General features: G+C 42.6%; 1 protein-coding gene across 7 annotated transcripts in view; it reads right to left on the bottom strand.

The window, feature by feature from the left end:
• Window positions 1–25,372, bottom strand: part of LOC141106055 (solute carrier family 22 member 15-like) — a 658,271-nt gene that overhangs the window by 535,744 nt on the left and 97,155 nt on the right. For all 7 annotated transcript variants that reach the window (XR_012235678.1, XM_073596433.1, XM_073596429.1 and 4 more), the window contains exons 4-5: window positions 24,040–24,204; window positions 19,705–19,834 (exon numbers count right to left, since the gene is read on the bottom strand). Coding sequence is in view for 6 of the 7 variants with exons in the window: in XM_073596433.1 (XP_073452534.1) it covers window positions 19,705–19,834; window positions 24,040–24,204 (295 nt within the window). In the remaining variant the exon portion in view is untranslated. The remainder of the gene's footprint in view (window positions 1–19,704; window positions 19,835–24,039; window positions 24,205–25,372) is intronic.

The following is a 25,372-nucleotide window of genomic DNA, read 5'->3' as shown; positions in this document are numbered from 1 at the left end:
TTATAAGGTAGGATGGAACACTGGTCCCTGCGATAGCAGGTCTGGACGTGGTGGTAGGGTCCATGGGGCACCTACCGCCATCTTTACTATTTCTGCATACCAAGATCTTTTGGGCCACGCTGGGGCCACAAGAACCACTGACTTCTTTTCCTGCTTGATCCTGCAAAGAAGTCGTGGTAGCAGCAGAATAGGAGGAAATGCATAAATCAGTGAGAACTGATCCCACGGGGTCACCATCGCATCTGTTCCGCATGCGAGTGGATCCCTTGTTCTTGACACAAAGTTGTCGACTTTGTTGTTGAACCGGGACGCAAATAGATTAACGTCCAGAATCCCCCATCTTTAGCATATAGCTAGGAAGATGTCGGGGTGCAGGGACCATTTCCCCAGGAACAACTGCTGGCGACTTAAGTAGTCCGCCTGCCAGTTCTCTACCCCTGGAATGAAGATTGCCGATATGCATGGCACATGCTTTTCTACCCAGGTTAGGATATGGTTCACCTCTCCCTGGGCTGCATGACTTCTTGTGCCCCCTTGGTGATTGATATAAGCCACTGCTGTGGCATTGCTGGATTGGATCCTGACAGGACAATTCCGCAACCTGAATGTCCAGGCCTTTAGGGCTAGGTACGCTGCCTGAATCTCTAGAATGTTGATGGGCAAGGTCCTTTCGGTTCTGGACCTGAAAGGCTGGCATCTGTTGTTACCACCTTCCAGGTAACTGGCAAGAAGGATTTCCCCTTCCACAGATTCTCGGGTATCAACCACCAACTAAGGCTCTGGCGCACTATTGGTGACAAACGCATCTGAAAATCTAGTGCCTGGACCTTCTTGTTCCAGGCAGACAGGCTACTGTTTTACAGCAGTCTCAAATGGGCATAGGGAACCGCTTCGAATGAAGCCACCATCTTTCCCAACAACCTCATGCAAAGGCGACTAGAAGGACCCTTCTTCAGCCTGACCACCTGAACCAGCTCCTTTATGGCACTGATCTTTGCCTGGGGTAAAAACACCCTCTTCTGGGTTGTATCTATAACCAGACCCAAGTACTCTAGTCTTCTTACTGGCTTTAAAGAAGATTTCTCTAGGTTGAGGACCCAACCTAGGTATTCCAGGTAGTTGACTGTGGTGACCATGCTTTGGTCTAAGCGGGCTACCGACCAGTCTATCAAGAGCAGGTCATCTAGGTAAGCTATAATCGTTAAACCTTGGGCCTTTAATCTGTCCAGAGGAGGGGCCAGGACCTTTGTAAACACCCAAGGTGCAGTAGCTAGACTGAAAGGCAGAGCTACAAACTGAAAATGAAGTTTTTCCACTTCGAAACGCAGATATTTCTGATGAGCGGGGAAAATAGGTACATGCAGGTATGCATCCTTGATGTCGATGGGTGCCAGAAGTTCTCCTCCTTGTAGGATGGAGACTATTGATCGGATTGATTCCATGCGAAAAGATCGAATTTTCAGGAACCGGTTTAGATCCTTGAGATCTAGAATGGGTCTGACATCTCCATTTGGTTTTGGCATAGTGAAAAGGTTTGAATAAAACCTCAACCCCTGCTTTTCCATGGGGACCACCATGTTCACTTTCTGTGACAAAAGCCGATCTAATGCTTGAAGGAGAGACCTCTTTTTCTCTGGATCTTTGGGAGCATTTGACCTGAGGAAACGAAGAGACAGGAATTCTCGGAACTCTAGTTTGTAACCTAGAGCTATTGTGGAGACCACCCATCTGTCTTGAAAATCCTCCCGCCAGACCTTTGAGAACTGTAGAAGTCTTCCCCCCACTCGAACGAGGGGGAGCGCCCCTTCATAAAACGGCTTCAGCGTTCTGTCTTTCCTCCCCCAGGACTTTGTTTGTCCCTGGGGATGACCCTGAGGTTTACCTCTTGAACCTGACGGTGGAGGCTGTCACGACTGCCTGGAGGCTGATGCCCCTAGCACTGGAGAAAGAGCCCATTTAAATGAGGTACATTTACTCCTTTTCTTAACTGGCAAAAGGGTACTTTTCCCACTTGATATCTTTTGGATATAATTGTCCAAATCATTTCCAAACAGCCTTTCATCGCGGAAAGGAAAGCCAGCCAGGAGCTTTTTGCATGGCGCTTCGGCTGACCAATTTTTCAACCATAAGATTCTTTGCGTCAACCCAAGCGTAAGGCAAGAGGTCTGCAGAATGGAATCTCTGATTGCGTCAATTGCAAAACACAAAGCCCCTGGCAGCTTGGCTAAATCCTGGGCCTGCTGTTGAGGGAAAACCTTGAACACCTGTTTCAAGTGGTCTCTCAAGGATTGACACACTCCAATTGCCGCCAATACAGGTTGAGCCACTGAACCTGCCAAAGAAAAAAATGTTTTTAACAAAAATTCCAACTTTTGATCGGTTGGATCCCTAAGCATTTAAGCATTGTCAACAGGACAAGTTAAACTTATATTTACAGAGGATATAGCAGCGCCAATTGCTGGTATACCCCACATCTTTGTAAATTTTTCCTCCATAGGATAAAGTGTTGAAAACTTTTTAGGAGGGAAAAAGTGCTTATCTGGGTGATCCCACTCAGAATATATAAGCTTTTCCAGCAACAAATGGACAGGAAAGGCGCGCAAAGCTTGAGGAGGCTTTAGTGAACCCAAACAAGAAGTGTGCTTTTCAACCGACTTAGTTAAGGGTAACTTAAATGTGGAGCGTACCACCTCACTAAGATTGCACCAGCAATTTCTCAGCCTGTGAAGCTGAAGAAGGTCCTTCCCCACTTGATTCCTTGGAAGAGGAGTCATCAGTCTCTTCACGGTCCCCTGAGGGAGAATCATCTTCCCTCTCCCACTGTTCCTCTGTTTGAGGGTCCTGGGTGGTAGAGGGGGACCTAATGCGTTTTCTTCCACTCTGTGAAGATGCGATTAACGCCGCTAATCTTTCCTCCAATTAAATCATGGCTGAGGAGAAAACCTCCTCAGGAATATATACAGGGGCTGAAATGCCGGAAGCAGTTGCAACCCCTGACAACTCCGATGGCTTGCTCTGACCAGCCTCCCTAGGTCTTTCAGGGGGAGATGGCGTTGTAGAGGGGGGGTCCTCAGAGCCTGAGGGAGATCCCTTTGAGCCCCGGTTTTTTGGGGTATTTGTACCTCCCCTTTTGCCCATAGTGCCAAGCACAAATGCAGAGGTACCAGAAAATGCACCCACTGCTGAGCAAATAGTCCAGCAACTGCCGCTGCTATCAAGGCTCAGTCCGATGCTTAAGTAAACGTGCCCTGGGAATGCCTGTGTCACCAACATTTACATGCGACCCATCTGCTGTGTCCCTCCTTCAGCTATATGCACCTGAAAAAAGTGCACCTTATAGCTTTACACACTCTGAATCATGCCGACGCCACTATAAGCCCCGCCCCCTTCCTCCGACCTCCCACCGCGCCCCCCTCATCTTTTTCAAAAGATACTGTTTTCCCACACGAGCAGGGCTCCGATCCGAGCGGATCGCACGTGGAGGGGGGGCTGGGGAGGAGGAGAGCTGCTGGATGGAGAACCGCCATAAAGGCGGCGGCAGCAGAAGCGGCGCGGCCCACTGCCGACTAACCCATGCTCCCTCTGCCTCCTGGAAAGAAGCTGTCTGGGTGGGGGGGACATTCCAAAGAGAAACTCCCCCCCTTCCCACGTTTTACCTGGGGCTTGGGCTGGAGGAAGCTTGTGACACAGAGCGAGACTGACAAGCATGGAATCAGGTACATGCTCTTGACAGCCCCCGGTGGTGAATTTAGGCATGACAACACTTACTTAAAGGAGAAAAATCCACAAGAATTAGAAAAATTCCTTAGGAATCTCCCTTACCTTATCCAGCTGCAGGGTTCTGTGGTAAACCACACAGACCAAAATCTTCACCACTCACAGTGGGCTCCGTTAAAAAACCTTCAGGAACCGGGGCCCCTTTTTATCGGGGTTCCACACTCCTGGACCTGTAAAGCACCCCGCCAGAAAATATGGCTGAAAAAAACAAACATTGGAACCCGGGGTCCAGCTCTCTAAAAAGAGAAGCGTTACAGGCAAAACCTTGTTTCTTCAGCCACAAGGCCCGGGTACCATTCAATTTGGCCTGAAAAGACACTTTGAATGGATCCGGTTGCATGGCTTGCCCCAGCAAAAATTTCTCCAGCGGAGCTTAGCACAGCACGTCTTTACTCGTGACCAACACCTAAGACACTGGTGAAAAAACTGAGGTACTCCCAGTAAGGTGAGGGGTTATTTAGGGAACTAAACTTCCTGTCTAGGGTGTGCCAGTGTCCATCACCTAAAGGTGCCTATATAACCCATACAGTAATTACTGTGGCTCTGTGTCCTGTGATATACGATAAAGAATTTTAGTTTTACTAAACATAACATTAAAATGCCCTAAACTATAATCTTTAAGCAATTTTCTAGAGAAGGAATCACATACCAAGCCACGTGGAAGCAAGCTTGCTGTGCAACCAATGTTTCATAATACAGTACTACATGTCTATTTAACAGAAACATTATTTAGACTTTTTCAATAAGGCAAAAAAACAAAAGGGGCCAATAGCAACTGATCACAAGTCACCTTTCACTGGTTTGATGAGAGTAGACGGAAGTCTAGTGCTTACTTTCTGCTTACTGCACCATGGCTTTGATTTCATACACCATTGAATGAATAAGCTAGGATATGTTCTGTAAAGAGAAGGTGAACTAAGGTGTTGACAGTCAAGTGTGAAGGTGGCGGAAAAGCTTGCATTCTCTAGTCAAAAATGCCAGCTTAACATTACCAGCCAGATAAGACAAGACAACAAAGTCTCTTGCCTTAGGGATCAATGAATACACTTGATTTAAATGAACCGAGATCAGAGGAAACGTTCTACCACATCAAGGAAAATAAAAACAGAAAAATGAATATGTTCTCAAACATAAATAAACAAAATGTCAGAGAACAGATGAAATATTTTGTTCCATCTTTACTGTTTCTGTATACATACACCTCCAATTTCCATTAAAAAAAAAAACAAAAAACAAGAAAGGGAAAACATTTGCAGCAATAACAAAAAAAATGCATGAAGCAGCTGTCAGCTAACTTGGCAGTTATTGCTGTTTCCTGTGTACAATTATTTATACAAATGTTTCATTTTCTGCAACAGTGCCTCTAAATTTTTTGTTTGGATGTTACAATATTTAAATGAGCACTGGAATAGCAGGTTCAATATGAGCAATGCTTATACCATATCTAAATCCAAAAGCAAGAATAAAGTATATTGCAGTTTATCAATTCTTAAATGTGGTGGCTTCATTGGTTCTCTTGTTTAGGCTTTTCCCCTTCATTTTTACCTGGTGATTCAGCCAGTAAGTCTGATATTTTTAAACTTCCTTCTTTTCAGCAAAACAGATAAACCATTTAACATTCACATCCAGATGGGAGCAGGGTCCTTGGGAGGCAAAGGGACTATTGGGCATGATTTACACAGTGAACAGACAAAAACAGTCTGGCGCCAGGAAACTGGGACATCTATTGCACTAAGAACCTTGAAAATGTCCTGCAAGAGCCCAAAAGAGCAGCTGTGTGGATGAGCACACCAGGAGGGGTGTGAATACAAGTAAAAACATTCAGGAGCAACCACAATTGAAAGCGCTGATCGGGACAATCTTGAAAGGACAAACAGTCAAATAATAAAAACGTTCAAAATGAAGCTTGGAGCACAAGCTTCATTTTGGACTTGCGTTCCTCGATTGTATGACGTCACGTTCGGGTGTTCCCGTCCACTTGCTCCGGTCGGTGGTTGCTCTGGCTGCCTCTCGGTCCCCCCTTTGCTTCCTGGTTGCCGCGTGATTCCGCCACACACCATTGGGGATCCCATCGAGGCTCCACACTTTCCATCCGGCTCTTTCCATCCGGCTCTGCACATGCTGGCTTCCCTCTTCCTAGTGACATCCAGGAACACATGAAGGTTTTGCCATTGCAGCACTGCCCCACCAAGCCAGTCCACCACCGACTGTTGCTTAAGGTACAGTCACAGTGAGGAGCACGCTTTGCAGTAGTTCCATCTATGCAAGGAGATGTCTAGATAATTTTTCACCCAATCACATATTATTAAATCGACACACGTTTTTATCTCATTGAACATTTTTGATTTACCCAGTAGACATCTAGGAGAAGTCTCACAGTGGAGACAGCACGACTGGTGCCATTATATTTTAATCATTGATGATAGTGCTCTAAATGGATTGATGGTCAACACTGCCAGACCGCGATTGGAATATATGTTGCCACCATTAACATAGTTAATATAGTGAACTTGGTATTGAATTATTCACTTTAAGGTCAACAAGGGGGTACTCTTTACGTCTAGAGGAAAAGAGATTTCATCTTCAATTATGGAAAGGTTTCTTCACAGTAATGCCCTGTACACACGGTCGGACATTGATTGGACATTCCGACAACAAAATCCTAGGATTTTTTCTGACCGATGTTGGCTCAAACTTGTTTTGCGTACACACGGTCCCACAAAGTTGTCGGAATTTCCGATCGCCAACAACGCGGTGAAGTCAACCACGTACGACGAGACTAGAAAAGGCCAGTTCAGAACCAAGCGTGGCACCCTTTGGGCTCCTTTTGCTAATCTCGTGTTAGTAAAAGTTTGGTCAGAGACGATTCGCGCTTTTTCAGACTTGTGGCTTTCAGATCGTTTTCTGCAGTTCAGTTTGTGCTTGTGGGTTTGTATCTGCTCTTTAGTGCGTGCAAGCAAGCTACGCGTGACTTGGATTAGTCATTGTGTTCTTGTTCGTTCGTTACTGTTTTTCAGGTCGCTCTTCACAGGCCTTGCTGTTCTTCAGTGCGTTCTGTTACTTCGTTCTGAGCAGCCGACCATTTTCTAGCCATGTTGCGTATACGTACTCCTCGTATAGTTCGTGCTGTTCGGGGGCTTGGTCTTGGGGTCCTGACCTTGACACAAGTCCAGTCCATGAACAGGGTGGGGAGGAGTTCATGGACCAAGAATTGGTTGCTTCAGCGTGACCAGTTCTCTCATATGCCTTTGCTCCGTGAGATCCGTGAGATCCGTGAGAGTAATCCTGATGATAGCAGGAACTTTCTCAGGATGACGGACCCCGTATTTCACCGTCTGCTGGCTTTGCTGACCCCCTATATCAGCAGGCAGGATACCTGCATGAGGCAAGCCATCACTCCGGAGCAGATGCTCGTCGCTACCCCCCCTGTACGTGGCGACAGGGAGAAGCCTGCAGGACTTTTAGTTCTCGACAGGCATCTCCCCCCAGGCTCTGGGTATCATTATTCCAGAGACCTGTTCTGCCATCATCCAGGTCCTGCAGAAGGAGTATATGAAGGTAAGATTTTTATCCTTTAATATCACATTTTATTGTATATAATGTTTGCTAATATATTGTATTTCTCTCCTCATTCCCTAATTACCATGATTGGGATATGCTGTGAATGTCCCCTTTGTTCTCATGCATGCTGGATTTTTATGTAATTATTTTTTTAGTCCTTCATACATATTTGCCTTCACTTACCTCCCCAGCATGCTCTCCTGCCCCTATATTCACATCATGTAGTCACTTAACAATGTATTTTATCAGCTCCATAGTAGTGCTTTACCCCAAACACCCCCTAAAATGTTTTGAAATGTGATTTGTGCTTTAAATTCAGGCAGTGTGCCAGAGGCTTTTTTTGTGGTGTCCCCAAATCATTTTTATTAACCCTCCCTCCCCCCAACTGCTAAGTCAGCTGATCCCAATTCTCTATCTATCCTCAATCACCTATCTGCTGACTTTGCCAAACCCATACACACTATACCCATCTCTTTAGTGGTCAGATGTATGGATGAATTCCCCAAAGCATGTAGTGCAAGGGCCTGTCTGTATACTTTCAAATGGTAATGTTTAAAGTTTTTGTATCCTATTATTATCTTGATAGGTAATAGCAGAATGTCCAAATGTGCTCAAATGTGTACAGTGTGTGTATTTATATCTTTGTATTAGGACACTTCTTACCTGTCCAGCGGGCTTCCAATAGTGTAACTAAGGAGGGGCTGTTCCAAGTAATACCCCGTATTTAGGCATTCATCTCTCAATGAAGTGGAGAGGGTTACCTGTCCAAGATCCCCCCCCCCCCCCCATAATGTTAGAAATGGCCCATGAGAGGGGGGGGGGAGGAATATGATAGGTGTACCTTATACTTTGGTGTTGTAAAATTCCCCTTAATAAATGTTATCTGGAGGTTGGCCAAGAATGTTTGTGTCTAATCTGCTTGCCGTGTTTATGTGCAAAAATAGTAATTTTTTTTTGTTTTCCTCAACAGTTTCCTTCCACGCCACAGGAATGGCAGACTGTGGCCTCCCACTTTGCCCAGCGGTGGGACTTTCCTAACTGCGGAGGGGCAATTGATGGGAAACACGTCCACATCGTCCCACCACCCAACTCGGGGTCGTACTATTATAATTACAAGGGGTTCAATAGTATTGTGATGTTGGCGGTGGTGTCGGCTAATTACAACTTCCTGTATGTGGACGTGGGGAAGAATGGCCGGATGTCCGATGGTGGAGTCATCGCCCAGACGGAGTTTTACAGGCGTCTCCAGAATGGCAGCTTGGACTTGCCACCTCCAGAAGACAATGTGGAAGGACTCCCATTCGTCTTCATTGCGGATGAAGCATTTGCGCTGGGGGACCATCTTATGCGGCCATTCCCGATGAGGATCCTCACCCCGGAACAGAGGGTTTTTAATTACCGGCTGGACAGAAGAGTGGTGGAGAACACATTTGGAATCATGGCCAGCCGGTTCCGCCTATTTCTGACACCCATCCATATAAACTTAATCATATAATCCTGGCGTGCTGTGTTCTACATAACTTTTTACGCCAACATTCTGCCAACTATGCTGGCTCAGTTGGGCCCGAGGCCGGAATTCTACATGAAACAACCCTGACGGCGCTTGAAAGTGGCCGTCCTGGCTTGCCCTCCCTGAGTGCCCGTGATGTCCGGTTAAGATACCTTTGAGTTCTTTGCGGGTAGGGGGGCCATCAATATGCCAGACAATTTGTGAAGCCTTTATCAAATAAAAAAGCTAATCTTTGGTGACATTTACTGCTTGTGTTTGTTTTAGCTGACCCTGACAGCAATGTGGGGAGTCCTGAAAATGGCGTGATTGTGTAACCTTATACAAAGCACTGTTGGGTGTTATTTACTAAAGGCATAGACACTTTGCACTACAAGTGCACTTGAAACTGCACTTGTAGTGCAAAGAGGATTTGCCCTTAGGAAATAACCCCCATTTTCACAGAAAACAGCAATTACATCACCACAAAAGTGTTGTAGCGTTGAGACAATAATCCACACATTCTTGATAACAATCTTTTTAATACCTGCACAATCACATCTGCATTTAGAAAAGGTTTTTAAAACAAACCAACATGTTTGTTGTATAACAATTTTTGGGGTGGCATTATCAAAAATAGAAATGTCCATTTGTGATAAAACAGGCATGTGTAAAACCAACAAGAAAGACACAAATCTTGAACTTACAAAGTTCACATATGGTAAAACTTGAAGACAATATCAGACATGAGTATTTACAAACTGTGTTTGATATTGCTTTCAGATGGGGTGAACTCACCCCTTGAAAAGCCAAATTTGGAAGATGCACACCAATTTACGAATGTCAACATGTGCTAGCTGCCATCACGGGGGATCAAGGGATGTGTTTTGGGGGAGCAACCCCTTCCTCACAGCTACTTTATTATTAAGGAAGGGGTTGCACCCCCAAAACGCGCCCATTGATCTCCCGTGATGGCAGATAGCACACGTTGGCACACTGTGTGCATCCTCCAAATTTGGCTTTTCGAAACATCGCTAAAACATTTTTAAGATTGTAGCACACAAATAAACAAAGTGATTTTGAGGGGTTTTAAATTCGCCCCAAAACATCAATGATGTTATTATTTTTTTGAATAACATCATTGATTTTTTTTCTTGAGGTTTTCCAATTCTAAATTACACCCCATGATCTCCCCGATCAGGATCTGGGCACTTTCTGATGTGAAAGGATCTCGATCCACAACATCACGATCACCTAAAAAGAGAGAAACCAAACAAAAACAGGTATCAAAAATATGCCCGCATCCATCTCTTACCTGAGTCTGTGGTCGCAGACACTCACCTGTTGTGTCAATTTCCACCACATCTTCTTCCTCCTCCTGCTCAGCTTGGGTTGGGGGTATTTCCCCTTCTTCCAGAGGTGGGGGGTCTGTGGTCTCCTTGGATGAGGGGTATCCTCCGAGTCTTTTCTCCCCTATGTAAAACAAAAATGGTATACTTAGCACACAGATATTTGATGGCCGAAATCTAAAGATTAAACATTGCTTGGAAGTGGGATACAATTGTCTATTTGGGCAGAGTTCCAAGATGTAGCATTTTTATTGTCCTTTGTCAAGCTTCAATACTTTACCTGTTTTGTACAAGCTTCACAGATGGAGACCCCCCTATAGTATACACTGGAGCACCTGTGTGGGCCACCTAATAAAAAGGGTGTTCTTGTGTCCCACACTAGTGCTCCAGCGTCCAGATGTCTAAACAGCTGCTGAGTGTCCTCTCCTTACACAGAATCTAGTTTGCATTTCATTCCAGTCACAAACCCATCTACACAACCAAATATTTTTCATACAAGTAGGCCCTAAAAAATGTTGGCAAATGCATATGGCCTAAACAATGGTGTTTTATAGGCCGAAAGAAAAATGTTTGATACGAACGAATAATGGGCCCATGAACATTAAAGTTGCCATTTTAAACTGTACAACACTTAAGAAAAGCATAAGGAGCAGCATGAACGTAATAAAGACAAAAAGAATAGGAACACAGCACAACTACTTACTTTTTTGCAGCACTCTCTGGATCTTTCTGTACTGCTCGGGCTTTCTTAATTTCAGGAATAAGAAAAAGAAAGGTCCGACCACCGCTTCCTGAGCTGATCTTTCGATCGTCGTACCCCGATATTCCGGTGCAGATTTTTGACCACTTTCGCCATGATCTTGGCCTTTCTGATATTGGGGTTGGGGTAAGGTCCATACTTCCCGTCATAGTCGGCCTTCTTCAGGATGTCCACCATCTCCAACATCTCCCCAAAGGACATATTTGTGGTCTTAAATCGTCTCCTTCTGGATCTGGACGTTTCCGGATCCAGACTTTCCTCCACTTCGTTGCTATAATTAGCACGCACCTGCTCTGACTCCGCCATATGCTCTTCACCCACTGCGCCAAACGAAAAGGGGCGGGGAATAGACTAGAAAGAACGTCAGGGGCGGGAGGAGTTACACGCATGCGCAGTGTGTATAAAGCATAACACGCGTGCGTAGTACGTACGATCTGTGAGCGGACGAAGGAGTATCGGAGGCGCCGATCGTGATAACGAAGGTAAGAGCCAAACTTGAGCCTATACTGCTTCTACATTGAGGCCTATATTGTAACAAGATTAGGAGAGTTTTGCCTGACATTAGGGTTTGTCTTGTGTTGTGTCTTGCAGTGAAAATGGATATCTTGAACGATACCGACTTCATGGCAATCTTCATTGACATGTTCAGGGAACTGTCTTGTCTGTGGGAGATCAACCACCCACATTATAAGAACCAAACAAAGAGGAAGGCATCACTGGATCAATTGTTGGAAATTGTAAAGCAGGTGATCCCCACGGCAGACATCACCTATTTGAGGATCCTAATTGGTGGCCTGAGGAGCACATATGTAAGGGAGCGCCAGAAAGTCCAGGATTCGCAGAGATCCGGAGCAGCAGATGACATCTATGTCCCCAGGATGTGGTACTATGACAGGCTGCATTTTCTGGCAGGCCAGACTGAACCCAGGCCAGCACTCTCCAGTCTTCCTTCCACGCTTCCTTCCCCCCAGCTGAGGCTTCCGACGCCCAACCTGGGCCTTCCAGGCAGCAACATGTGGAGGAGCCCAGCTTGAGCCAGGTATAGCATTCCTCTAAATAGTTCAGGTTGTCCAATCAATGATGTTAACTAGATGTTAGTTTGGAGTACTAATTTCTGATTGTGATTGATGATGCAAAAACTAAACCATGTCCCTTTTTCATACACAAGTCTCAACCAGGAGGTGGCTGGGCCGAGCAGGCTGCCTGATATGCAGGTCCCTCCCATCCACCTGCAAAGAGAAAGTGGCAGGAAGAGGAGTACCCTAGAGGAGGCTGCCATAGGCCTCTTTTGGAAGGCTACAGAGGCCCTGAGAGCACCAAACACTGTGGAGGAGGACTTTGCTGCCATAATTGCCTGTAAAATGCAGCGGATGGAGGAGGGCCAACAACTCATGTGTGAGTCATTAATGTTGGAAGCTCTCAATAAGGGGTTGAGGGCCCAACTATCATCTGATACCCACATTTGTGACCTCACACATGGTCCTCCTCCTCCAGGTCCTTCTACTTCTCCTCCTCCTCCAGATCCTTCTCCTCCTCCTGCAACATCTCCAACAGCAGAGCCACAGCCAGGAATGAAGCGTGGAAGCAAAACCAGAAAGTGATGACCCTGGATCCAGTCTGGTCTGGCAAAAGATGCAGCCTCTTGTGGTACCACAGCCTGGGGACACAGATGTCATCTGCTGCTTTCCGGATCTCGGGAACTTCTGGACCAGACTGCACTTCCTTACATATAGACTCCTCAGGCCACCAATTTTGATGTTAAAGAATTGATGTCTGCCCTGGGGGTCCAAGGCTTCGCTAATTTCTGCTGTTTATCCAGTGTTGCCTCCCTCTTTGTTTGGTTCTGAGCCCTTAATAAAGGATTTTTGGTTTCAATTATACTTGCCTATGTGTTTTTTCCTTCAAAAAGGACAGTTTGTTTGTGAGGATTCAGGTACATTTCAAAAATACTATATGAAATTAACAAGGGACACCAACACCAAACAATCTCCTTGAGATTAAATAATACAAGATAATAATGGTGTTGTGGTAACTTGACACACAAAAAACACACAAAAATATTCTGGAGTAAAACTAAAAATAAAATAAAACAAAGATCAGCCTTGGAAAAAATACAAACCTAAAATCTAAAAAAAAAACTGCCTTTTAAAAAAAATAAATAAATAAATAAATAAATATTTTTGTCAGATGTGACAAATCCAAATATATTGAGGGAATCCCGATAAATAGTAAAGAAATAAGTTTGAGAGAAGTCTGTGTGAATATGAGCAGCAAAACTACTTCATTCTTCCCACATTATAAAGAAGAAGAGAGTGCGCTGTATTAAACCATTTTTAACATTGCAGCCTGACGAAAGTGCTGTATCCATTCCGAACACTAATTTTACCCGACCGAGCTGTTCCGTCTCGGAATTTCTTCTGAGCATGAGTGGCACTTTGTGCGTCGGAACAGGCCACACACGGTCGGAATTGACGCGATCGGATTTTGTTGTTGGAAAATTTTATAGCCTGCTCTCAAACTTTGTGTGTCGGAAAATCCGATGGAAAATGTCCGATGGAGCCCACACACGGTCGGAATTTCCGACAACACGCTCCGATCGGACATTGTCCATCGGAAAATCCGACCGTGTGTACGGGGCATTAAGAGCTGTGAAGATGTGGAATAGGCTCCCTCCAGAGGTGGTTCTGGCCAGCTCAGTTACTTTATTGCTTTAAAAAAGGCCTAGATTCTTTCTTAAATGTACATAACATAACTGTAGACTAACATTTATAGGTAAAGTTGATCCAGGGAATATCAGATTGCCTCTCGGGAGATCAGGAAGGAATTTTTACCCTTGCTGTAGTAAATTCGATCATGCTTTGCTGGGGTTTAATGTCTATAAACAAAAAATGAGTAAGAATCTTCTTCTTAACCCAGTGATATAATTTTTTGTGAATCTTGTGACCATAAATTTAAGTCCTTACAAATTGTATGATGACATGTGCAAAAGTCCACTGTAGTGCCCAGTGATATAATTTCCATAGTGCTTTGGTCATGTATAAAACGCGATAAGTGCTATGAATCTGTATGATCCTCTCCACCATTGCACAACCTGCCAAACACCAGATATAAGGACCCAATGTTTGGTGGGTCAACTTGTGCTCAAGTTAGATAGTTAGTAAGGTTGAATAAAGACACCAGTCCATCCAGTTCAACCTGAGTGAGTGTGGGTGCGTGTCTACAATTGTCCCTATACCTGTACATTGTGTCTCATTAAGATGCTCATCTATTATATTATTATTTATTTAAGGTACCCATATAGCGCTGACAATTTATGCAGCGCTCCACACATCGCACATTCACATCGGTCCCTACCCTCAAGGAGCCCACAATCCAAGGTCCCCAACTCACATTCATATACTAGGGCCAATTTTGGACAGAAGTCAATTAACCTACCAGCATGTCTTTGGAGTGAAGTGTACTCCCCATCAGCTGGGCTGTTCCATCCCCTCTCCTCTCCTGCTTGGACTCGGTACTAGTAAATTACTCCAAAAAATAAATGAAACGCTTTCCATAGCATAACCCTGTTTCAATAATAAAATTCTTAAAAATGGCGTGAAAAGAAATAAAACTTTACCTTTTTCCACGCCTTGGCTGGCACCCAACAATCTTAGCAGTGTTTGTTATGGCCGCCGGCCACCTTTTCCGGCATGGGTATCGCCGTGTGTCCAACCGGCGGAAGTTGCGTCACCAGATGTGATGTCAGAAACCACGTAACCTTGCCTCATCTAAACTAAACTGGTACTAAACCCAGGACCCTGCATTCACTATAGCTGGTCTACCACAGTACACAGAACATGGAAATGCAATTATTTTAGTAAATATAAACTGTTAAATACCTTTTCTCATCAGCAGTATATAGCAGTCTTGTGACTTCTATCAGTGTCCAGCCAAGCACTGGTTAAAGCTAGTAGGAGGAGTTTTCTGACTGAACTATGAGACTGCAAGATCCCAGACCCTTTGTGTGGACAGTGCTGATTGGACCTGTGCTGATCACATGCACCCTCCCAAGAAAAACAAACCTATCAATACACACCAAACTGAGCATGTGCAGCCTGACTCCATAGACTATATTATCAGGAAATTATTAGGAGTCAGTGGAAGGAGTTGAGGACCAGAGAAGACAGGATCAAACAGCCTTTTTACACAGTGTAGAGGATTAACCCCTTAGGTTCCATATTGAGTATAACAAGCATGCTTTACTGCATATACAGACTGATTTTACTGTTGTGGGTTTAGTAACATTTTAAGCAATACAAATAGTGCAAAGTATCATGAACAGTTCTCCCTCCTTTCAATATTGCTGAAAAATTGCTATTTCAATGCATATGATTTTCCACCTATGAGTCATATCAAGCTATGTAGAGATTGGAGGCACAGAGCAAAAGGAGTGGAAAAGAGACCATCAGAGGAAAAACACAGACACCTGGTTACTTGAAAATCCTAGTGCATTCATTTCACATCTATTTGGAGAGGGGAGCACAAAGTGTGTTTACATATGCACAGGAGTCATTGAACCCAGCACAAGAGATTGCACTTGAAGTCACATTGAATAACAATCTGAATGGACTGAATGAAAAAGATTTATTGTAAATTGTATATAGAGTGCTCAGCATAAATGAGTACACTCCAACAGAGTTGTCAGAAAACCTTTACTTTCTTTTCAGAATTTTTTATGGGACACTATACTACAAAATACTCCTACAAATGTGGGCCATTGATTGCAACCAAGATTTGTTAATTTGCACACACAAAAAAGTGTTTTTCCTATCAAAATCATTCATGTTGCAAAAATGAACACACCCCAATGAAAGTCTTAGGAGCAAAGCTACATTTTAGACAACAAAATCCTAATTTACAAGAATTCTACTACAGGTCAGTAATTCTTCATTAAACAGGTGTCCAGCAGACAGTTGATTATAAAAGGGGGTTACTTAACAAAGAAAACCCCTTCCCATTTCATGCTGTCAGCAATGGCACCACATGGAAGAGAAATGTCACAAGGTCTTAGAACGAAAATAATTTCTTTACAGGAGAAAGGTGAAGGCTATAAGATCAGCAAAGCTTTACTTCTCAGTCAGAATACTGTAGCAAAAGAGATACAAAAATTTAACAAAGATGGAACTGCAACCATCTCACAGAGACGTCCAGGCCATCCACGGAAGTTACCACCTCAATAGGAGTGTCTTCTGATGTGAAGGGTTGAAGAAAATCACCATGCAGGTTCACTGCAGTTAGCTAAAGAAGTAGAAAGCCAAACTGGGGTAATTGTTTCCTGTGACACAATACGACGTACACTGCAGAGGACCGACATGCACAAAGGAAGCCTCTCCTAAAGACCATGCACAAAAAAGCCCACCTAGAATTTGCCAGGGCTCATGCTGAAAAAGAACAAGACTACTGGGACTCTGGAGTGATGAGACCAAGATAAATGTTTTTGGAACTGATCGCTTCAAAACTGTATGGCGTTGCAAAGGTGAGGAGAAGAAAAATGCATGGTGTATACAGTGAAACATGGTGGTGGCAGTGTCCTTCGATGGGGCTGCACGAGTGCTGCTGGTGTCGGGCACCTGCATTTGATGGTATCATGAATTCACACATATACTGCTCTATATTGAAAGAGAAGATGCTACCATCACTCTGTGCCCTTGGTCGTTATGCACTTTTCCAACATGACAATGATACAAAACACACATCTAAGGCCACTGTTGCATTTCTGAAAAAGAACAAGGTTAAAGCGATTCAGTGGCCAAGTATATCTCCTGTTCTGAACCCAATCGAACACCTATGAGGAATTCTTTAGAGACAAGTTGAGCATCACTCTCCATCCAGCATCCAGGCTTTAAAAGAGAACTTTCTTGAAGAATGGAAGAAAATAGATGTTATAATATGTTGCCAACTTGTTCATTCCATACCTAGAAGACTTGTTGCTGTCCTTACAAATCATGGAGGTCATACAAATTACTAGATGTAGTATTTTTTGTTGTGGGGTGTATTCATTTTTGCATCAACTAATTTGAGTAAAACTGAAGATTTTGTAATCCAAGTTATATTATTAACCTTACGTTCATGAAATAAGATAATCAAATGTTCTATGAAACTCAGTTTTGTCAAAATTTTGGAAATTGTTATTGTGTTCATTGAGATATTGATTAAAATCTTACTTTTCAAAAAGGGTGTACTCATTTGTGATGAGCACTGTATATGCATTGAAATAGCAATCTTTGAATAAATATTGAAAGGAGAAAGAACTGTTCATGAAACTTTGCACTATTTGTATTGCTTAATAGTACACAATAGTGACATTATTGCACTGAAGAATAGGGGAGCGCTGTGAACCTTTAGATACTAATATTTAAACTTAATTTTTATTCATTTTGTTTATGTATTAAAAAGAGTGCCACATTGAAAAAAAGAGCCTTTCATTTATTTGTGAAAACAATTGGTGTACGGATCACCCCCAGAAATGCTATTTCCTGGTTTTGTGATTGGCTCATAGATATTCCCAGAAGTCTGCACTTAGATACATGTCAGATTTTAGGCATCCTCTGTAACAAAAATGTAATTTTTGGTAAGATGCTCCTAAAGGGTTAATCACTTATGTGAGTCAGACCCTGCATTAGTATCATTAAAGCTGCTTTGTAAGCTGATCAATAATGAAAATGTAAATCCTATTCATAATCAATATCCATTAAGCCAGGTACACACAATTTTTTACTTAAAAATGCATTTTTACTTCTGTTTGTGTTGCTGTAAGAAAAGTAGAAGGAAAAACTCTAACATCAGTAAAACCTGACAGGAGTTCTAATCCTTCCTCATTCTGTCTCCAAATATACTTTATTGCATGGGTATTGAAAAAGAATTCACAGAGGTCTGGTCAGTAAAATGTTTGCGCTGCAGAGGTTCAAATCACACAATTGTGCGATCACTCAGATACTTCACATGACAGCCAGATTCATCCTCTTATATCACACTTCCCTCCTTACATCAGTGTCCTAAGTCCCCCCCTGCACATTACTATCCCCCCCCCCGCCTTCACATCAAAGGTCACCCTTTATAGTGGTGTTCTCATCCCCCCCTTCACAGTAGTGTTCTCAATCCCCTTTCATATCCCCTGACCCTTCCCCACCCTATTCACAGACGTGTTCTCAGCCCCCCTTTGCATCAAACACCCTATTTACAGTAGTGTCCTCAGCCCCCCTTCACATAACCCCGTCTCCACCCTTCCCCATCCTTCACAGCAGTGTCCTAGCACCCTTCACTCTCCTAACCTGTCTACCATTGTAGACAGGTACACCAGACATGGGGTAGGAGTCACAGCAGCTCTGGATACATGTTGATAAATGTCCTGCATCCTACCTAGCAATCAATCACTTGCTAGTTAACTTAAAAAGTTAACTTGGGCAGCTCCCACCTTCCATTCAGAACTATTCTGCCTCCCTCTTCTAATTATGCTGTGAGGATGACGGCTCTGAGGAAGTGACTCAGTCCGGATTTGGACTGCAGTCCACCATTTAGTGATGTCTTTCATGGGGGGTAAAGGACTATAAACAGATAAAATGGTGTATAACTCCAGCTCGGCTTTAAATATATCCAAGGCACGTAACATTTTATCCAAAGGACTGGACAGAAGTTAATAGAACATCAGCTGTGTAGAATTAAAAAGATTTTATCATCAGTTGAATGGATTTTTACAGTAAGAGTGGTTAAAGAGACATGGTCACGTTGCCCATTCAGGGCAAAATGACAGGGTCTTTATACAGAAGCCCCATGACCCATTGATATTCATCTTGCCAGCACTCTTCCAATGCTTCTGGTGACAATACTGGTGCATCTGGCTATGAAGGAACTTGTGATCTTCTTCTATGTGAATCTAGCAGCCCATCGCTATGCCTAAGCAGTGTTACATGGCAGAAGGCGTGACACTGCCGTCCCACAAACAGTCAACACCAGGGGTTTTAGTGTCAGCTGTGACAGAGGCAATGAATATCAGCAAGTCAAGGTGAGGCCCCATTGCAAAGGCATGGTCACTTTGCCCTAAATGGACAAAGTGACAGGGTATCTTTAGAGTGGCACTAAACTCCCAAAAAAAGTTAGCTCCAATTTAACACTCCACACCCTCATCAAGCAGAATTGCAGGGAATTTTCAACCCTGCCCTCTGCCACCATCCCAGACTTGGTCAGAATGACATGTACCAAGTCCAGCAGCCTCCTGGGCTCCATTACATCTCCCAGGAGGCCAAAGGATCAGCACACAAAAGGGGGGGCAATCCAGTAGGCAGTTGGAGAGCAGGGAGGTCAAGCGCATCGGCATTATTGCTGGAAGAGCCCGAAGTCCGAAGAGGCAACCTGCTGAAAAGGACCAAGGTGGAGAGCAGGACCCATTCTGTGGCACTTGAACAGTGGATCACAACAGGAAAACACTGGGTTTGCTGTGAAGGTATGTGTTTTGAAGAGCACTACAGCTAGGAAGTTGAGTACAGCCTTAAGCTATGCAAAACCAATAATGGCATTTTTTTTCTTACATCTAATAATATCTAAAAGGTATAGAAAAGCAAACAAAACAATATTTTCATTCCAGTAATTGATCAGACTGCCCGAAAATGTTTTTTTTCTGTTTAGCAAAATTGGGAACAGCTGATTTAGAGCCATCAGAGATCAAACTTGATGGATATAACTCTTATCAAAGCTATAAATTATGTCAAATTAAAGCATTAAATAATGTAACTTACAAAGAAAGGAGGAAAAAGAAAACACCTGGAGTGTTGGCCACAAATGCAAGCGTTCTCCAGTCTCGAATGTAATAGCCCAACAAGGCATAAACCGCTATGCCAACAGCAAAAGTGAGATTAGTTAAGGAACCTAATAAAAGAAAAACACAACTGTGAAACATACTATAAATACTCTCCATAACATTGCATTATATGCCAATAATTCACGTTCCACTACCTTGAATCCTCTCAAACAAGAAATGTATTCCACCCAAAACCTAAAATTATGTGAGTGGAATTACAACATATGTTTTCTAGTTTTGAACAGAACATGGAAGGGTTAGAATGTCTCTCACATTTCTCCCTATACATTTACCCTTTATACTAGACCAGATGACCATTTTTACAGGGATAGAAAGTAAATAGAAATCTAAATTTTTAAATGTCTCACAGGATATGGTGTTGTGAGAAGGTGTTGTGAGAAACCTTCAAAAGAGTATACCTGTTTCGGTGGGACATTTCCTCACTTCCTCTTATGTTTCCGGGTCCATACACAAGGGGAAAGGATTATTATTACTTACTATTAAGCCTTCTATTGGAGTTCATTAAGGGACACAGGATAGAAATAGTTCTGAAATGTTTGGGTTATAATGTTGCCTACAGGTGCTGTTATGCAGTCTATAACACTGTTAGCCAGAATAACCCCTCCTACTCCCATCATGCTTCAGTTTTATGCATCAACAGTACTAGGCACGATCAAAAGAAAAAGGTATGGGACTTGTATCCCTTAATAAACTCTATGAAAAGGGTTACATATGCCAAGTCAAAAATTCTGTTTTCTCAATTGCTTATTAAGGGACACAGGGTAAAGATAATACTGATACATTCAGGACATCTAAAAGCAATTAAACTGAGTTGAAGGCAATACAGCAAACAAAATGCCAACATGCCCACAACAGTATTAATTGGGGCTACTTGCAGCTGAAAGAGCTGGCTGAAGGACCTTATGTCCAAATCCTGCATCAGCTGAGGCCTGTCTGCCTGATACAACCTGTGAACAAAAGACCAAGTGGGCAGCTTAGCAAATCTGGGAAATAGATGCCTGATGTTCAAAAGACCAAGAAATTACTTACTGATCTAGTGAAGTTTGCCTTGACAGGAAAGAACATATCCTTTTTGTTAAGCCCATAAAAACGTGAATGATGAGCTGCCTAAGCCACTTGGCAATTTTGGAACAAGAGAGAGGCTGATGAATTGAAAAGAGATCTGACGCTTGAGATTACTCAGGGCCAAATGTCAATCCAATTCAGACTGGAGAAGGACAGATCCCGCTGAGTATCTCCAGGTCAGGACAGACAGGAGCAGAAATGGACTTACGGGACTGCATCAAAGGAGACTTCCCTCAAGCCCAGAACCCTAATGCGGATTTGGAGGGTTGGACAGATCCTTAGCTGCAAATCCTGAACTTAGGAAAGTGAGGTCAGTTGTTCGTGTCAGTTATGACTGAGGCCTCATAGGCTGAAACGCGTCAACTGATCTTATCTGCGTTTGTACACTGTGGTTTTTTAATAAAAATTAAAATGTAAGTAAACCGACCTATCGTTTTCAGCCAAGGAAGCTGCCATCTTTGCCTCTGTTTAATCTACAGCTGCCATGATGCTGCACATGTGATCAGTTATTGACAGTTTGGTTGGGAGTGTTACATTTCCAGCACGTGCCGCAAATGAAACCGTTTTATGGATGGGTTTACTTCCGCTTTAAGATTTTTTAAGAGCAACAACGTGTGTGCGCATCATCTCTCTGAACGGTCAGTTGTTTGTCTTGTGGAAGGATAATCCTGGACTGAGCTGTATCTAGAAAAACAAAATGCTCTCAGAGATAAGGAGTTCCAGCACTAACTTTTGAAAGTTCTCTAGAGTCTCTTTTGGACATTGGCCAACAAAGTCAGAGCTGACGGTTCTCTCAGCAAGAGCTCATCCAAATATCCCAAAATGGGTATGCCCTGTAAAAACAGCTGAGAAAACACAGTAACTAGCGTCTTGGTGAATACACAAGATGTAGTGGACAAACCAAAGGGAAGGGACAAAAAGTGGGAGATTTACTAAAACTGGTACAAACAGAATTTGGTGCAGCTGTGCATAGTAACCAATCAGTATTGCACGCCCACAGCAAAACACAGGTAGCATTGATGCGCTGGAAAGATGAGGACATGCAAGCAAGCATCCTTGATGTCCACAAAGAACAGAAAATCCCTACATCCACAGGAAACCTATAACTAACCTGGTAGATTCCATGCAGAATTTGTGCGTGTGAATTAAGACATTGCATGCATAGATCCAGAATGGGGTGTATGCCCCTTGTTTCTTTTGGGACTGTGAAGGGGTTTGAGTAGAAACCTTGCAATAACATCCTAAGATAGGAGTTAGCCAAGGCAGTACAGAGATCTGTTAGACAATGCAGAGATGTTGGAAAATTTAACAACATGAATCTAGAGAGGGGCACAGAATGTAACTTCAGCTTGTAGCCCCTGGATACTACATCTATGACTTATACAACTGGAATACTCTTGGTCCAAATGATTGCAAAGGCTAACAGACGTCCCCTCACTTTAAGAAGTGGGTATCCCCTCATACTGTGGATGTCTTTCTCACAGGTTTGGAAGGTTTTAGGTGTCCAAAGTTTTATACTTGGACTTTGAGTTCTTGGAGAAGCAAAAAGATCTTTCCTTAGCCTCAGAAATAGGAGATTTTCCAGTGTGATGCTTTAGTCATTAAAAGATTCACTAAATAATATGAAGAGTATCATACACATTAAGCTACCAGTGAAGAGACAATATTCAAAACATGTGAGCTTTTGAAAAGGTTAATGCAAAGAAGGAAAACAGTTAATTCAAATAAATAGCATGATTAAATGTCAGTTTTCATGCCTGATTATAACACATCCATAACTAAATTAGAATAGTAAAGAAAGTGATTCAGAGACAAAATTACAGAAAATATATACATCTTGTAACTGTTAATAGTTAAATATAAAAACAACTACAACAAGCAAGAATAGCACATGCAAAAAATACCAAAAGAAAAATAAACATGAATTTAATTGCGATTCCTAAATTTAAAGCACACTAATAGGAAACCATAACAAATAGGAAACCTAAAGAGTACTCATAACCAAATGTATTGGTAACCATTCATGTTTTCCAAGAGAATTCGAATTTGCCATGAAATAAGCTGAAACAAGTTATAGGTAACAAGTAAATATCCTGCCAGCGTCTCTCTTGGCATCTCTTGCCCAGTGCGGGGATACAGATGGAGGGAATGGAGGTAGCAGAACTGAGTGGTCTCGTGGATAGGTTATTTATGCTGCTATAAATAGTCCTTGGTGTATAATGTGTTTTTAATTGATTTTTAATAAATATTGGGTTACACTATGGATGTGTCTTCCCACATTTCTATATGATTAAATGCTCAAGGATATCCTCTGGAAAGGGTAAATAATCTGCTTGTAGGAGTGAAAGACCTGGTTTTGGACATTTCCAATCAAGTGCATCTGACCATCTGTGTCCTCTGCATGATGGTGGACTGTGCACATCAGGTGGCACTAGGATGAATTATTATTTTAGAAAGTAGACAGAGAACAATATACAACTTTGGTTTGATATAGAGACTGATTTGTTGAGAATCTTCATATTTCACAGAAGCTTTTAGACTTGTATTGGTTTTGTGAGGTAGTGCGGTTTTATTACTTTGTTTGTTTCACCATTTAATAGCAAAATAGCTGCAGGTCTGGGTACATGCTTGGGTGAGTTTATCACATATTAAAAGGATAATTTTACCTTTTGTAGCATGTTACACCTGTATTTAGGGTGCATCATGTTACGCTTAAGCACCCTCGACTCACCCCCCCCCTCGTGACCGTGGGCAGGGATTCCTCTCCACTGCACCCGCTGTCACATTTTAAAAATGGCGCAACAGTGATCTGTGAATGAATGAACTACAAGTCCTGTCTGCCACTGTGGCAAGCGGGTTGTAGTTCCCAATGAACTACTAGCATGCTGATTAGCCTTGTAGTTTACCAAAGCTTCCTGCAGCTCAGTAACTGTATGCCCATACATAGGTACAGGCAGAGAGCTGTCAGGGGTGTCTTCATTAGCCTGGCATTGCACCTGCAGTCCACTGATCGCAGGTGCAATGCTTTGCGGGCCCCAACGTAAAAAAAAAAAAAAAAAAAATGCACATTTTTTTACCTGCAAAATGATGTGCAATATAATTTTTTTTATTAAAAGGTCAACTTAGACTTTTGGACACCATGGTTTTGCTTTGCACAAATTTTAATATTGTGACTACATGAACTTACCGGTTAACGCCCAGTACGATTTTCCTACATACTCTTGTGTTAAAACAAAAGAGACCAAGGCCATTCCACCATTCATTATCCCAACAAATAATCGTGATGCAGCAAAAAGGCCATAGCTTGGAGCCAAAGCTGTTAGGTAACCAAAGATAACATCAAATAAGAGACCTATGAACATAGAAAATAATGGCTGCATAAATTACCAAATTGATAGAATATTATAAAAAAAAAATAAAAAATCATTTTTAAAGTACCATACAAAGTAAAGTATTATAGATGCAAAATATCTGATGAAAAAAAACTTACCAAAGCCATCAATATCTAATATCTATAACAAAGAAAAAGAAAGAAGAAATAAAAGAAAAAAATGCACCGTGCTGACAAACACCTGTTAAAATCAAAGAGCAACTATGCTGAGTAATGAGCAATTACAACACAGACAATCCCATAACTAGTGCATAAATTAATAGTAGTCAATATTGCCACAAAGTGCTCATATAAGTGTAAAAACTACAAAAAAAAGTTCATAAATGATCTTCAACAACCACAAAAGCCTGGATCCAGCTTGCAAAAACTCATTACAGTGAAACATGTGCAAACGTTCACCATGAACCAACTGGACATACTCTCATCTCATTAGTAGGACCTTTAAACTATAAAAAGGTCAAAACAGGCAGATATCCTTTCAGTCAGCTAGGAAACCTTCTGTCACAGCCAGCTCCAGGAAGAGAGTACAATGTTGCCATTCAGAGAAAAAAAAAACAAACAGACCATGGTGCTTTCCATATAAATTTTAAAACCACATACATTTATTGTAATGTAACTGTAATGTCTGCTTTCATTTTGTAAAGTGCTGCAAAAACTGTTGGCGCTATATAAATCCTGTATAATAATAATAAAATTAAAAATGCACCCGCATATAAATAAATCAAGATTGCATTCTACAAAGACTCCAAGGAGCAGGTGTTCTCCCCACAGCTCACCGCTCAAATGAGATCAGGCTGACAGCCCAGGATTCACTCCAGTAAGGTCGGACTGCTGTGGGACCGATACTACTCCTGTGTCAATGTGTGAGCTCTTACACACTCCACCTTACGTGTTACATTGTTTGACTTCATCATCGGACGTGGGGCACCAGGAGTGTATCATATTGATAGCCCGTCAGTCCGCCCAGCTAATTGGATCCCTAGCTGTCAGCTGGGTCTCTCACAATCACACATACAAGCCAGCTGGTGAGCTGATCGATCTAAAGGCTGTGTGCTCTTAACAGACTGTTACTGTTAAATGAAAAAAAATTGTGGGATTTTTTTTTATATTTTTTTTATTTAGTTTATAT

This window comes from Aquarana catesbeiana, linkage group LG08 (assembly GCF_042186555.1).
Source record: "Aquarana catesbeiana isolate 2022-GZ linkage group LG08, ASM4218655v1, whole genome shotgun sequence".
In the NCBI taxonomy this organism is placed as follows: Eukaryota; Metazoa; Chordata; class Amphibia; order Anura; family Ranidae; genus Aquarana; species Aquarana catesbeiana.
This window is presented reverse-complemented; position numbering and strand designations above follow the sequence as displayed.